Raw genomic sequence first — 16,966 nt, forward strand, 5'->3', positions numbered from 1 at the left:
ATTGGCGCAAATTATAAAATTTGCAAACGGTCTTCCACTGTTGGAAGTGGTCGCAGTTACCGGGTTGGCAAAAGCTATATTAGATTCGCGCAAAGCAAAATTTGTTCATGCAAAGGCATAACTTTTCGCTTTTTCTGTTGCCGACTTTATTACATTCCCCCGTGAAACGGGTCAAATTCGCCCATCCCTATTCTTGACACACAACATGAGCCATATGTACATTTTCTTCCTACATTTAATAGAATCTAACCCATTAGGTCTACACTATAGCTCAGTTCAAGAATATTCTGTATGCAGCTCTCCAGCTACTGCATAATAGCGTTTCCTACAGGTCTCAAAAATCTAGTGGTACTTCAGAAACTTCTGGCATTACCACTGCTAAAGGCTCCTAGTCCAGCTGCTTCAGTCAAAAGTTAAATTTAGTTGATATAAAATTAACTTATTTCGGATATGTCTGAGCAAGCTAATATATAGTGAATTATGTAACATTTATTGTAAAATATAGGACTATTATTAGTCAATGACTTCAGCTTTGTGCTTTTAAACAGGTCACAGAATTCCAAGGTAACATCTACGTAATGTATGATTCTAAGAATAATTTAATATTGCCTTGGCTTTTTGGCAAAAAAAAAAAGAAAGTTAAGTAATACATTTTAAGCGTTGTAGTTAGGATTACATGTAAACCACAGTTGTTATTCTGAAATACAAGATGCTTCTATAAATTTGTAACACTAGCAGAGTTTACAAGCAGTGATAGCTGAGACATGTATCTACTTGTTATGAAAAAAGTTCAAGGAATGAATCATACCCCCCCACACTGTTCCATGACCCCCCAAGCTATAAATGTCTTAAGCTGGCCATACAATATGGTCAAATTTGATTGGGCAGTTTGACTGACTGACTGCCTGACCATCTGGAGATGTATGACCACCAGACCAATAATTCTGTGATCCTGGATGATCACAATATTTTCAGCCCTGATGGTTGAAACGATCCAAGTTGTTTGGGGAAAAGAAAAGAAGAAAAGTCGCCGATTCTGCCCATTCTGACAAACGTTTAATGCAAAAAGTCATTTCCACTCTTTGTTAGTTGTTGTCTTCTCAAGATTTAGTAGATTTCCCAGAAGTCTTTTTGTAAACACATTTGCTTACCTGGGGGGCCAACAGGTCCTGGTGGCCCACGTGGCCCAGGTCGTCCAGACATAAGTGTGTCTGTAATAGTAGAAAGCAAATGTGGTTCACCGTCTGTGCAGATAAAAAGATGTTTTAATCCGTTGAAATGTATGAACTACCCACAAGTTAAAATTGCATTGGCATAGATTCCTTTATTACATTTCTGTTTCTGCAGCTATTCTGGCTTGATTTATTTAAACTGCATTGTTAAAGTCACCAAGAGTGTATAAACCACAAGCCGTAGAGCAGGTATCCCCAACCTTTTTTACCCATGAGCCACATTGAAATGTAAAAAGAGTTGAGGAGCAACACAAGTATGATTAAAGTTCCTGGGGTGCCAAAAAAGGGGTAATTGGCTATGTGGTTGCCTTTATGTGGACTGGCATCTTATAGGAGGATCTGTTTGGCAGTACACCTGGTTTTATGCAACCAAAGCCAAGAATTGAAAAATAAGCACCTGCTTTGAGGTAACTAGAAGCAACATCCAAGGGGTTGTTGAGCAACATTTTGCTTGCGAGCCACTGGTTGGGGATCACTACCCATATAGTCATAGTGTATAAAGCATATAGTTATGGAGCGTTTAAACTTACTAGTCCCATCAAGGCAACTCTGTCCCAAATTCTTTTGATGTGCCAAATGGCTCTATGCAACTATGCTATGTGCTAGCTTTAAGGTAAGGATAACAGCATAAATATTCACGATTAATTAAACTGCGGTGGTTGGTCTCCAACAGTGGGCCAGGGCCCGCACCCCCTCAGGGCCCCCCGGCAGCGCGCAAAGCCACTGAAATCCCCAGCAAAATCGGCCATACGGAGGGGGGCGGGGCCCGGCTGCGTGTCACGCACCAGGGCCCGCCCCCCTCTAGGAACGCTCAGGGGCGATCCTGGCCCCTCCGCTGCCTGAGGCAGCAGCATTTGCTGCTGCCCCCCTCCCCCGGAAATTCGCTCTTAAAGTACCAGGAGCAGCATTTTTGCTGCCCCTGGTACCTAGTGGGGCACTGCCGCCTGAGGCGACAGCCTCAACTCGCCTCATTGGCGAAGCACCCCTGGGAACGCTGCTGGTCTCCAATATGTTTTTCTGACAGAATTATGTATGCCACCAAGCTCCACTGTAAAACAAATATTCCATATTACTAGATGAAAGAACTACAATATTTTGAATTCTAAATCCCATCATATTTTAGTTACCTAAAACATAAAGAATTGGTTACGATTATATTTTTACCCACATTGCTAATACAACACTGGAGTGTTTTTTAGATGTAAACTGGATGAATGAATATTTTCTGTTAAATATCAGTTCTACACTTTTTCTTAGAATTCCATTGTTTCAGCTTGCGCACCTGCCCCCACCCCCTTCTGCTAAAGACAATCCATTGGAAATTCATAATTTCTGTTGTCTTTTGTATTGATGGAGTACAAAATACTACATACAAAGCATTCACCTTGATTATGCTGACATTGCTTAAAGGCATCCTGTGATGTATGTATCATGTGCATATTAATAAACAAATGCCATTGCATCTCCAGAAATATTAAGGTATCCAATACTGACACCCATATTTCTGTTCATTTGCCATTCTTTGTGGTCTGAAGTGTTTCTCTTCACAGAGTCTCTTAACTTTTTGCAATTTGGCATTTCTGAGACAAGATCTAAGGGGAATTTAAAGGAACAGTAACACCAAATAATCTAAGTGTTTTAAAGTAATGAAACTATCATTTACATTTGCCCTGCACTGGTTAAACTGATCTTTTTGGTTCAGAAACACTACTATAGCTCATATAAACAAACTGCTGTGTAGCAATCGCAGAAATTGAAAAAAGGCTATATGGCACAGGTTAAATAGTGGGTAACATAACATTATGTTTCTACTGAGCTTATCTGCTATCTGCTGTGTAACCTTTTCTCTTTTGAATGGCTGCCCCCATTGCTACACAGCAGCTTATTTATATAAACAATAGTAGTGTTTCTGAAGCAAACAACAGTTTTACCAGTGCAGGACAACACTACATTATATTTGTATTACTTTAAAATGCTTTCATTGTTTGATGTTACTGTTCCTTTAATGTAAGGTTTTGTGGTCCTGTAACATCCTGCCTGGGCTTGAACCAATGATCTGGCGTTATCAATGCTGTCAGTATTACATCTGCTCTATGTGAGCAGACAGCTACAGGTCTGGTTAACTATTATTGGAGTCCCTGTTTTCCCATGGCCTGTTTCACCTGTTGTCAATCTATTCACAGGTGTTGTAAATTAGTCATTAGTCTGGTTACATAACCCCCTGCTCTGCACTGACTCACTGCCCATTATAGTTCAGTCCTGTAACCTGTGTATGCTGTTCCTTTGATATCGGCTACCTGTTCCTGTTCCCTGTGTGACTTCCTGGTTCTGACCCACAATTCTGCTCCTGTTATCTGGTTCTGACCCGGCCTGTCTGACTACGTCCAGCTCCTTCCTTAATGGCTCATTCCCAGATTATACGTATGGTGCCCTTGCCTGCCACCTGTGGGAGTTGCTGGATTCTTATGCGGTAAATCCTGGCGGCACCCGAGTAGCTGAGGGCCAGGCCCAAAGCCAAAGGTGGCTGTAAAAGGCAGAAGAGCACACATAGACAGGAATCCAGTCAGTGGCGTAACTAGATATTACTGGGCCCCACAGCAAATAATTTTTCAGGCCCCCAAAATGTTTAGAGGTTGACTTGTTTCTCCAATATTTATTGAAATTGTATATGAATACCTCCTGGGCCCCCCTGCAGCCGCAGGGTCTGCTTCCTCTATAGTTACGACCCTGAATCCAGTTACTCCCCTGGGGTTTGCCATAAGAAACAAGTCCCCAACCAGTGGCTCACCAGCAACATGTAGCTCACCAACCCACTGGATGTTGCTCCCAGTGGCCTCAAAGTAGGTTTTTATTTTTTAATTTCTGGTTTGTGGGCACATTTGTAATGTGTAATGCTAAACAGAGCCTCCTGAAGGCTGCCAGGTCATATAGGGGCTACCAAATAAGCAATCACAGCACTTATTTTACACCATCCAGGGACTTTATAAAGTTTGTGCTGCTCTCCAGCTCGTTTTACATTTGAATGTGGCTCATGGATAAAAAAAAGGTGATCCCTGCCCTAAGCCAAGAAAGGGCCTGAAGTTAGTACTATCCCTAAAGAATAGAGAGAGATAATGTTCCTTTTACATTAAGGATATGGGATTTCTTGATTTAATATTGAGATCATATTTAAAGATGTAGTCAATATATAAATGTGAGAGAACATAGTTACATAATTAGTTACCTAGTTAAGTTGGCTTGAAAAAAGACCAGAGGCCATCAAGTTCAACCCCTCCAAATGATCCCCAGTGCTCATACATACACACACTCATAACGACCTATCTGTACACTCACATATACTATATATAGTAATATCTATACAAGTTGTAGACTTTAGTATCATGATGAATAGAATCTCAGAATAGAGTTGCAGTATGATGCTTGAATTTACATATCCTTTCACCCTATGCTTTATCTCACATTGCCTCTGGGACAAACTTAAACCTTTTCAAGAGATGTTCCAGAGTAGTATTACTGGGAAAATACAGTACTGTTTATTAGGTGAGCTTCATAATCCCCTATGGCAATTGTCAAAGAACCACAATGCACAAATAATTCATTGTAAAAGCCAGGTCATTCGAAGGTCTTTATAAAGAAAAAACAGGGTTGTACATAATCATAGGTTATATATATAGTGAATAATATATATGGAAGATGTGCCTGACACAGTTGTGTACAGGAGAAGGGACAAATCCACTGACACCCAGCACAACTATTCAAAAGTGCAAAGAGTGGCTTTGAGCCAATTCCCTTTAAAGGAGAACTAAAGTTTAACTAAAGAAGGAAGCTAGAAATGTTGTGGGCTTCTGTACCAACCCAAGGTCAACCACAGCCCTTTAGCAGTAAAGATCTGTGTCTCCAAAGATGCCCCAGTAGCTCCCCATCTTCTTTTCTGCCGATTCACTGCACATGCTCTGTGCTGCTGTCACTTACTGAGCTTACAGATAGAATACAGTACACAGTACCCATAGAATATGTCACAATATAAGGCTGAGCATCAGAATATAATAATCCGCCCTGTTGCATCAGTTTGTATTACAGACAAACCTAATTTTCTGCTGGATAATTTGCGACGACTCCTAAACTCGGCCTCTCGACAGCTGCTCAGAGCCCACTGAGCATGTAAGTGTTGCAGACACTTTCCAAGATGGTGACAAGTTTGGAGTTCTGGATCATCGCTGCTATTGACAAGCTGAACCTTTAGGCTGGTGCAACCAACAAATTCAGTTTATAAAATATGGAATTTTTAGCAACATTCATTTTTAGGGTTTAGTTCTCCTTTAATAATAGCTTCAATTTCTTCAATGGCTGCGTCAATTTTTGTGCCACCATAAGTGAGGTTGCATTTGTAAATTGCCCCTTAAGACAGTTTGTGCAAAAAAACTGTCTTATTTGTCCTTATATTGCCAACGACATCACCTAAGTCATCCCTGGTTAGGCCAGTCCTACACCCACTCTCTTTTGGTTCTCTGAAATTTCTACTTATTCATTATGCATTTTATAGGGATTCCATTTTACCTGTATTTCCAAGATTAAAACTTTCAAATAGCTATTCTTTCTATTGGACACAATAAAAAAAATGTGGGGGTGCAATGTGGATTTGAAGTACATTCATACGGACAGTTATTAGAAGACCCTCTGCACTTACCCATATTAATATATTAAAGGGAAAATAATGTTTTGCCTAATAAAAGAAAACATAATTCTATTGCAATATTCAATTGCAATGTTTCTATGGTTTTTAAGTTTTTTTATATGGCGTTTGTCCGTTTCTATTCTCTACCCTAATGACTCAGACTGTTGATACAATCTAAGACAAGGCAGCTGATTAAAAGACCTGTCTTTGCTGGGCAACCAAGACTTTTGCAACATTGTTTAAAGGGGAAATCACGAAAATGAAAATTTAATATAAGCTTCCCCATACTGAAGTATGAAACGTTCTAATTACAATAAATTAAAAATATAACATTTTCTTTTTTTCAAATTTTTTTTGGAGTTGACTTGCCCTAAAATTACACGATTGCAATATATTCAAGCTGGCTAACTATTCTACCAAAAAGGGATGAGTTTCAAGTTGGTGGCCCACCAACTAACAAAAAATGTTACATTGCAAAATTTTCTTTAATTTTGTGATTTTTTTTTCCCTTTTACAAATTCCATTACATTCCCCTATTTCTATTTTGACAACACCAAACCTATAAACAGTGAATTGGCTTCTTTCACATTTTACATTCAGTCAAAGTTAAGTTCTCCAAAAAATGACTGCTCTGAGAGTATGGGAGCTGTATGGGTCAGATAAAACAGAGATGAAGGCATATCTATAATGCACTGGTGCATGGTGAAGAGCTTGTGAAAGTGCCTCAGGGTGTTCAGTTTTATCTTAACAGAGTCAATCAAAATAGGGATATGCTTAAGCGGCAAAAAAGGAAAGAAGAGGAAAGGCCAAAGGGCATTGTAAATTATATTTTGGATCAAGGAGAGCAGCAGCAGCAATGTTGGAGGAGAATCAACCAAAAGAAAGATTAAAGGCTGGCGGGATGGGTTTTGTAACTTGAAGATTTAAAAGAAAGATAAATGTATTAATATGGCTAAAAAAGGGATGTGAGGAGTGATATAAGAGCCCAAGAGAGGTTGCAAACAGATTCAGAAATGTCCCTTTATGTTAAATATGAAGGAAGATGTTGGTACACATCAAGTCAGTTCTTTACCCTCCCCCTCAAATGAAGAGAATATAATCACTATTAACTTACTTTCTCTTTCTGCACTTGGCTGCAATGAATATATTACCCCCTCTTGAAGAGAAATTGGTATGCCTTGGGGGCCAGGAGGTCCTGGGGGGCCAGGTTGTCCTTGTTTTCCAGTTTCTCCTGGAGATCCTTTTGATCCCTGTGGTCCAGCGGGCCCTGAAGTACAATGAAGAGCATATTTATAGGTATTGCAGAAATATAGATATAGTATACAAATAAAGTTTGCTGCACCTCTAGCTCTGGAATACATCATTGTAGGATGGCAACAAACCAAACCAAATAGTTGACCAGGAGCCTTAGGTTATTGTTTAAAATGCAAAAGTAGTTATTTTTCATTATGAATAAAAGAAAAAGCCTAACGTGTTTTGTGTCACCAAGGGACATTTTGTCATACTCATAGTTAGTCCTAGACACTATGACTAAGTGTCCCCTGGTGACACGAAACGCGTAAGGCTTTTTCTTTTATTCATAATTAAAATAAATACTGATATCTTTTAAACAATAACCTAAGGCTTCTGATCTTCAACTATTTGGTCTGATTTGGTGCCAGCCTGCAATGATGTATTCCTCTGCATACTCCTTCTGCTGAAAGCATATGCACCCAATCAACAAGACTAATTCATTGTTTATCCACCTAAAGCTCTACCAAAATCAAATTACAGATGTAATTGTTCCTGTTGTTTCTCAGCAAATAGCTACATACTGTATGAAAGAGCTTACACTTGACTTATACAATAATTGCAATATTTTGGTACATTGCTTGTACTGTCATATCTTCTCCACTTTTTCTCTTATGGGTTATAGAATATAAAAAGGGACTGTGGACCCTGAGCATCCCAACTGATGTGGAACTGGAACACCAAACCCTTTTATATGTGCCATGACAGTTGTCAACGAGCATGTTCAAAATATATATTTCCTATTTGTTATTTCTGTAAATTGAATCCAAGGTCTACATTTCCTGTATAAGGTTTCCAGCTAATACGTTCAGATTTTTAATGAAATGGAACAGTTCGAAATATTTGCCAATTTTCTTTTACAAACAAATTCAAGTTTCTGACCTGGTGGACCTGCAGGCCCAAGTTCTCCAGCTTGTCCACGATCCCCTTTGGGTCCTGGCAAACCAATAGGCCCAGTTGAACCTGGTGGACCTGGTACTCCAGGTAACCCTGTACAAGTGCAAAAAAGAAATCATTCCATAATTGTTTTGTTGTGCTTTTCTTCCAACTTCTGACAGTGAAACCCTCTGAAACCAATGTGTGCTCGTTTGTTATTTGTATCATAGCTGTTCAACTGCAGGCCAGTGGGTCGGATGTGGCCCTCCAAGAGATTTTTATGGCACCCAAGACTCTTCAAGAGGTCCAATGACCCCTTTAGATGATTTCATAATTTTATTATAATCTGGCCCTGGATATGCAGTATAATGAATTATTGGCCCATGTTTTTAAAACAGTTGGACAGCGCTGATTTAGATAAAAGCCATTGTTTTTGCAATGAGCAAAGAATGCTTTAAGAAAATAATAGTGTGATGACATTTCCTTAAGGGATATTCATGTAAAAGTCCAGCTTTAGGATATATGGCCATTTTAAATGAATTGTGCTTAATATATTAAAATAGTTATAAAGTAAGTTAGGAGGAAAAAGGCTTCAAAGTTCATGTTTCTAAAAGCTCTACAAGTATTGTACAATGGTGGATAATTCTACAATGGTGGATAATTCTAGCTGTCCAATTTAGTAACATCAATTAAAGAACACATAATAAAGAATTAATATCAATAAATACCACACATAGCAAATGCTCCAAAATCTTTAAAATAAATTCAGCCAAGATCTTTTGAACATACATACTGTAAATGGAAGCAACACTTAGAGAATATGGGGATGATTTACTTTTCATATTAGTTTTACCTGTGTTTTCCGCTAAATCAAACAATAATGATAGTCCAAGATGTAACCACTTCTTTTCTATGCTAGATCTATTTATAAGGAATCATTAATTCCTGCTAATTTGCATTGGAGTTACAATTCGATATACTGAGTTATTATAAAAACCCCTTTGAATTGAATGTGTTTGTTTGCTCAAAGCACTTAAACAGATTTAAAAGAAGTAACAAATTGATCTCCTTTGGTAGATGTGTCAGTTTCTTGGCTCAAGAAGATGTTTTCTGTTTTTATTAATGGGGAAAATATGACATTGCTGGGAATACTGGGTTCAATATTAAATAAATGCAATTGCATAAAATGCAATAACCCTGAGAACTACAATGCTTTGTGGATAAAAAGCATGGTGATTCCATCAGAAATTGCTCTTGTACATTGTGGTGTGGTAAATTAATTTGAATTACATAGTTACATAGTTAAATTGAGTTGAAAAAAGACAAAGTCCATCAAGTTCAACCCCTCCAAATGAAAACCCAGCATCCATACACACACCCCTCCCTACTTTTAATTAAATTCTATATACCCATACCTATACTAACTATAGAGCTTAGTATCACAATAGCCTTTGATATTATGTCTGTCCAAAAAACCATCCAAGCCATTCTTAAAGGCATTAACAGAATCAGCCATCACAACATCACCCGGCAGTGTATTCCACAACCTCACTGTCCTGACTGTGAAGAACCCTCTACGTTGCTTCAAATGAAAGTTATTTTCTTCTAGTCTAAAGCTGTGTTTTACAGAGAAACTGTGCTTTATAGTCATGTAAACTAAGGATTGCAAACGCATCTATTTGCATTATACATTAAAGTACATATAAACGTTATTATATATATATATATATATATATATATATATATATATATATATATATATATATATATAAATATATATATATAAATATATATATATAAGAATTAAAACATCAAAGTGAAATGCCCCGCTCATCCCTTTTTATTGGGTGCACATGGGTCAGGTTTGATATACATACTAAGGACAAGAAGAAAAAACAGCGGAGCACCGTGAGAGTCCAGTAAAAGTATTAAAAAATGGAAATTTTATTCAGTAAACATGTAAAAACAGGTTACAGCTAGGGATGTAGCGAACGTCGGAAAAAATGTTCGTGAACATGTTCGCGAACTTCCGGCCAAAAATGCGAACGGTTCGCGAACGTCGCGAACCCCATAGACTTCAATGGGAAGGCGAATTTTAAAAGCTAGAAAAGACATTTCTGGCCAGAAAAATGATTTTAAAGTTGTTTAAAGGGTGCAACGACCTGGACAGTGGCATGCCAGAGGGGGATCAAGGGCAAAAATGTTTCTAAAAAATACATTGTTGACACAGCGCTGCGTTTTGTGCTGTAAAGGGCAGAAATCACACTACGTCACTCAGGTGATGTTTCTGGACACGGAATGTGAAAAAGCTCACACAGCTAGGTGGCACTTGGTTAAAGACTGGGCAAACAATGCCTGCAAGGGCAACGTATACAGTAGTGGATACGGAATATATTATTGCTGCTGTAAAAACATCACTCAGGTGATGTTTACGGACACGGAATTATTATTGTTATTATTTAGACAGAATGTGAAAAAGCTCACACAGCTAGGTGGCACTTGCATACCTCCCAACTGTCCCTCTTTTGACCACTCAACCCCCTGTCCCTCTTTTGTACTGGAAAGTCCCTCTTTTCTCTGCACTGAACAGCCAGAAAAAAAACAGTTTCTAACTTAATTAGCTTTTGGCAGAGAGCTCAGAACAGCTAACAGGTGCAAATAAGATACTTTGTAACAATTTTTATGAATGATAACGTCAAGTGAGCAAATAATAGTTTTTAATTACTAGTTGCTTGTCACCTCCAGGATGTTCGTCCTGTTGGTGGCAATATTTCTGTAGTGGTGTGTTTAGCAGTCACCGTGCTTGTGCGCACGTGCACGGTCAGGCAGAGGTAATTCAATGTACAGTGAAGTGAACCAAAAAACACCGATTCTGCAGTGTGGGCCCAGTTTTGGTCTACTTTATTGATCACCTGCGGTGACCATAATAGATGCGATTTTGCCACTGTTGCAGAACCCTGAAAAATTAGGCATGTGTACTTTCCTGAAAAATTATGTTTTTTTTGTCGCAGCCACTGAAGCACAGAGGCCAGAAAAAATATGCCATATAAATGCTGAAAATATGAATTTTTTTTTGTCGCAGCCACTGAAGCACAGAGGCCAGAAAAAATATGCCATATAAATGCTAAAAATATAAAAAAAATTTGTCGCAGCCACTGAAGCACAGAGGCCAGAAAAAATATGCCATATAAATGCTGAAAATAGTAATTTTTTTTTGTCGCAGCCACTGAAGCACAGAGGCCAGAAAAAATATGCCATATAAATGCTGAAAATAGTCATTTTTTTTGTCGCAGCCACTGAAGCACAGAGGCCAGAAAAAATATGCCATATAAATGCTAAAAATAGTCATTTTTTTTGTCGCAGCCACTGAAGCACAGAGGCCAGAAAAAATATGCCATATAAATGCTAAAAATAGTCATTTTTTTGTCGCAGCCACTGAAGCACAGAGGCCAGAAAAAATATGCCATATAACTGCTGAAAATAGTAATTTTTTTGGTTGCAGCCACTGAAGCACAGAGGCCAGAAAAACTCAGGATTTACCTGTCCAAAAAGTTTTGATTCAAATGAAACCAGTAGGGTTTGCACCCTAGTTTGTAACGGTGGCGGAGGGAGGAGGACGCTAAAGGACAGCTGTGTGTGGAGTAATGCGGCGTGCAGAGAAGGACAGCTGCATGGGGAGTCAGAACAAGTCTTCCGGCGTGCAGTAACCCTCCGAGATCCATGCCTCGTTCATTTTAATAAAGGTCAGGTAATTCACACTTTTGTGACCTAGGCGAGTTCTCTTCTCAGTTACAATCCCTCCTGCTGCACTGAAGGTCCTTTCTGAGAGGACACTTGAGGCGGGGCAAGACAAGAGGTTCATGGCAAATTGTGACAGCTCTGGCCACAGATCAAGCCTGCGCACCCAGTAGTCCAGGGGTTCATCGCTCCTCAGAGTGTCGATATCTGCAGTTAATGCCAGGTAGTCCGCTACCTGCCGGTCGAGGCGTTCTCTGAGGGTGGATCCAGAAGGGTTCTGGCGCTGCCTTGGACTGAAAAACATTTGCATGTCTGACGTTACAGAGTGGCCAAAGTGCATTGTCCTTGCAGGTGCGCTCGTGGCAGGATTACTGGCACCTCTGCCCCTGGAATGTTGATGAGTTCCTGAAGTGACATCACCCTTAAAAGCATTGTACAACATGTTTTGCAGGCTGGTTTGTAAATGCAGCATCCTTTCGGACTTGTGGTACGTTGGTAACATTTCTGCCACTTTATGCTTGTACCGAGGGTCTAGTAGCGTTGCGACCCAGTACAGGTCCTTCTCCTTAAGCCTCTTGATACGGGGGTCCTTCAACAGGCATGACAGCATGAAAGACCCCATTCTCACAAGGTTGGATGCAGAGGTATCCATCTCCGCTTCCTCGTTATCAAGGACTACATCATCCACGGTCTCCTCCCCCCAGCCACGTACAAGACCAGGGGTCCCCAAACGGTCACCACAAGCCCCCTGGGAAGCCTGCTCCTGTTGGTCCTCCTCCTCCACAAAGCCACCTTCCTCCTCTGACTCCACTTCTGACACCTCTCCCTGCGTTGCAGCAGGTGCCTGGGCTCGTTCTGGTGATTCCGACCAGAAATCGTGCGCTTCCTGCTCCTCGTCACGCTGGTCTACAGCCTCATCTGTCACTCGTCGCACGGCACGCTCCAGGAAGAAAGCAAAGGGTATTAGGTCGCTGATGGTGCCTTCGGTGCGACTGACCATGTTTGTAACCTCTTCAAAAGGGCGCATGAGCCTGCAGGCATTGCGCATAAGCACCCAGTAACGGGGGAAAAAAATCCCCAGCTCTGCAGATCCAGTCCTACCACCCAGTTCAAACAGGTATTCATTGACGGCTCTTTGTTGTTGCAGCAGACGTTCAAACATGAGGAGCGTTGAATTCCAGCGAGTCTGGCTGTCGCAAATTAAACGCCTGACTGGCATGTTGTACCGCTGCTGAATGTCAGCAAGGCGTGCCATGGCTGTGTAGGAACGTCTGAAATGGGCCGACACCTTCCTGGACTGCCTGAGAATGTCCTGGAATCCTGGGTACTTCGAGATAAAACGTTGGACTATTAAATTCAGAACATGTGCCATGCAGGGCACATGTGTTAAATTGCCCAGTCTCAGTGCTGCCAACAGATTGCTTCCGTTGTCACACACCACTTTTTCGATCTTCAGTTGGTGTGGGGTCAGCCACCGATCGGCCTGTGACTGCAGAGATGACAGGAGTACAGATCCGGTATGGTTTCTGCTTTCCAGGCACGTCATCCCCAAGACAGCATGACAACGGCGTACCTGGCACGTCGAATAGGCTAAGGGGAGCTGGGGGTGCACAGGTGTGGAGGAGGAGGACCCAGCAGCAGAGGAGGAGGAAGCAGAGGAAGAAGACGAGGTAGAGAGCGAAGGAGGAGTAGAGGTGGTGGCAGAACCGCGTGCAATCCGTGGCGGTGACACCAACTCCACTGTTGTTGTTGAGCCACGCATTCCCTGCTTCCCAGCCATAAGCAAGTTCACCCAGTGGGCAGTGTAGGTGACATACCTGCCCTGACCATGCTTGGAGGACCATGCGTCAGTAGTCATATGGACCTTTGCCCCAACACTAAGTGACAGAGATGCGGTGACTTGGCTCTGCACATGGTGCTACAGGTGTGGTATTCCCTTCTTTGAAAAAAAATTGCGGCTGGGTACCTTCCACTGCGGTGTCCCAATTGCTACAAATTTGCGGAAGGCCTCAGAGTCCACCAGCTGGTATGGTAAAAGCTGGCGGGCTAAGAGTGCAGACAAGCCAGCTGTCAGACGCCGGGCAAGGGGGTGACTCGCAGACATTAGCTTCTTACGCTCAAACATGGCCCTCACAGAAACTTGGCTGGGGGCAGATGACTGGGAACTGGTGGTCAAGGTGGAAGGCGGAGTGGAGGGTGGTTCAGACGGGTCAAGGACAGCAGAGGTAGAGCAGTAAGATGCTGGACCAGAAGGAGGGTGGCTTTTAGTTTGTCTGCTGCCTTTGAGGTGTTGCTCCCATAGTGCTTTGTGCTTGACGTTCATGTGCCTTCGCATAGAACTTGTACCTATGTGGGTGTTGGGCTTCCCAAGACTCAGTTTCTGACTGCACTCATTGCAAATTACAACGCTTTTGTCAGAGGCACACACATTAAAAAAATCCCACACTGCTGACCTATTTGAAGCTGGCAATCTGGCGGTAACAGTAGAAGTTGGCGGCAATGGCGGGTGCGTTGGCCGGCTGACCACAGGTGGCGATACATGTTGTTGCCCTACTGTTCCCTGCGAGCTGTCCTCCCTGCTTCTTCTAAGTCTTATTCTCCTCCTGCCTCTCTGACTCTCCGTCTCTCCATCTGAACTATCCTCCTCTTGCTCTCTTCTACTGGGCACCCACAAAACATCAATCTCCTCATCATCATTCTCCTCAGATGCATCAATTTCTTCTAACAGCTCACAGAAGGAAGCAGCAGCGGGGACCTCCTCATCACTCATTATGTCCATCTCTGTTGTGTTGTCTGCCAGAATTATATCTGGTGTAACGTCCTCATCTCCTTCATCTTCTTCTGCCAATAATGGTTGCGCATCACTCAGTTCAAAAAACTCATGTGTAAATAACTCCTCTGACTCCAGTGAAGAAGGGGCGCCGGTGGTGGAGGAAGTGTTACGTGGGGTGCCCATAGCAGAGGAGGATGAGGATGTTGTGGCAAAGTTAGAAACGGTAGAGGATGGGGTGTGCTGTGTAAGCCAGTCAACTACCTCTTCAGCATTTTGGGAGTTCAGGGTAATTGCCTTTGTAAAACTGGGCAATTTCCTAGGGCCACAGGATAGCATAGCAGCACAGCCCCTAGTGCCTCTGCGTGGCGGCCTGCCTTTGCCTGGCATTTTTTTTAAAACAACAACAACTCAGGTGGTGTTTCTGGAGACGGTATTATTATTGATATTTAGACAGAATGTGAACAAGCTCACACAGCTAGGTGGCAGTTGTTTGAAGAACACACTGGGCAAACAATGCCTGCAAGGTCAACGTATACACTACAGCAGTGGATACGGAATATATTATTGCTGCTTGAAAAACGTCACTCAGGTGGTGTTTCTGGAGACGGTATTATTATTGATATTTAGACAGAATGTGAACAAGCTCACACAGCTAGCTGGCAGTTGTTTGAAAATGAAGAACACACTGGGCAAACAAATTGAAACAATGCCTGCAAGGTCAACGTATACACTACAGCAGTGGATACGGAATATATTATTGCTGCTTGAAAAACGTCACTCAGGTGGTGTTTCTGGAGACGGTATTATTATTGATATTTAGACATAATATGAACAAGCTCACACAGCTAGCTGGCAGTTGTTTGAAGAACACACTGGGCAAATAATGCCTGCAAGTGCACTACTATTGGTGCACTACTATGAAGAACAGCAAACAGCACTGGACACGTTAAAGAACAGTAAGATAAGTAAAATAAAAAAATATGTATATGTATATTAAAAAAAAAATTACTCTGGTTGGTGCTGAACTACTAGGAGCAGCACACCAGTCCCACTCCCCAACACAGCTAGACTAATAGCACTGGGCTCTTATAGTAGCAAAGTAAAAAAACAAAAAAGAAAATAAAAGCAGTCCTTACAAGGACTATTGGGTTACAGGCAGCAGTCAGCAGATGAGAGATCAGAAGCAGTGCCCACAGCAGCTACACACAGAGCACTGCAGTAGAAGGTAGATTACTAGCCAGCAAAGCTACCTAACCTAAAATGTCTCTCAAATCCCTGCAGAGTTCTGTCCCTACAATACAGAGCAGTATCAAGTAGATTACTAGCCAGCAAAATTACTATCAACTGTCCCTCAAATCACTAACAGCTCTCTCCCTACACTAGCTCTTCCAAGCACACACAGGCAGAATGAAAAAACGTTGCAGGGCTTCAGTTTATATATGGAAGGGGAGTGGTCCAGGGGGTGTGGGGGTGGTCCAGGAGGGAGAGCTTCCTGATTGGCTGCCATGTATCTGCTGGTCTGGGGTGAGAGGGCAAAAATAAGCGCCAGCTAAGGCGAACCCAAATTAGTGAACGTCGCGCAACGTTCGCGAACATTCGGCGGACGCGAACACCCGATGTTCGCGCAAACTAGTTCGCGGGCGAACAGTCCGCGACATCCCTAGTTACAGCAGCAGTCAACCCTGGCTGCCCGCTTAACGCGTTTCGTGGCGTCCTGCCACTTCATCAGAAGCTTCTGATGAAGTGGCAGGACGCCACGAAACGCTTTAAGCTTTTACTGGACTCTCACGGTGCTCCGCTGTTTTTTCTTCTTGTCCTTGGGATCCTTTTGACCGCATGGGATGGCGGCTGGCTGTGCAGCACGTTTGACTCTGGTGTCCGGTAAGTGCTCCCACTAAACAAATTTTTTCTGGACATTGATATACATACTACTACACAAATTAACCCCAGCACTCCAATATATAGCCCCCTGGGACAACTTATTTTTTGTAGTAGTATTTTTTTTGTAGTAGTATGTATATCAAGCCTGACCCATGTGCACCCAATAAAAAGGAATGGGCGGCATTTCACTTTGTTGTTTTCATTTTATATTATGGGGAGATGGCTCTCCCCTCAATGCCTGCTCTCCCAACCACCACTTAATGGTGTCTTTAGAAGAGATCATGCTAAATAAAGAGAAAAGCACGTATGGTCTTTCTCCCCCCAAGATAACACTTTCTCTTTTTTCACTTAGTTAGGACTGACGCTTGGACACTGCCTTGATGGGACGCGTCAGCTTATGCATATTTTTTACAAACTTTTTTTTACTAGAGTTGCAGTTCAGTTGTGCAAAATAGGTTTTCCCAGGGGGCTATATATATTGGAGTGCTGGGGATAATTTCT

At 41.9% G+C, this 16,966-nt stretch overlaps 1 protein-coding gene across 4 annotated transcripts in view; it reads right to left on the reverse strand.

The window, feature by feature from the left end:
- LOC108708033 (collagen alpha-1(XXVI) chain-like) overlaps positions 1 to 16,966 on the reverse strand; it is a 288,973-nt gene that overhangs the window by 13,640 nt on the left and 258,367 nt on the right. For 3 of the 4 annotated variants that reach the window (XM_041581831.1, XM_041581833.1, XM_041581834.1), the window contains 3 exons: positions 8,080 to 8,187; positions 7,022 to 7,174; positions 1,152 to 1,244 (listed from right to left, as the gene is read on the reverse strand). In XM_041581831.1, the coding sequence (XP_041437765.1) occupies positions 1,152 to 1,244; positions 7,022 to 7,174; positions 8,080 to 8,187 (354 nt within the window). The remainder of the gene's footprint in view (positions 1 to 1,151; positions 1,245 to 7,021; positions 7,175 to 8,079; positions 8,188 to 16,966) is intronic. The other variant, XM_041581832.1, reaches the window with a different exon arrangement.

The sequence above is a fragment of the Xenopus laevis genome, chromosome 2L, assembly GCF_017654675.1.
Source record: "Xenopus laevis strain J_2021 chromosome 2L, Xenopus_laevis_v10.1, whole genome shotgun sequence".
NCBI classification, from domain to species: domain Eukaryota; kingdom Metazoa; phylum Chordata; class Amphibia; order Anura; family Pipidae; genus Xenopus; species Xenopus laevis.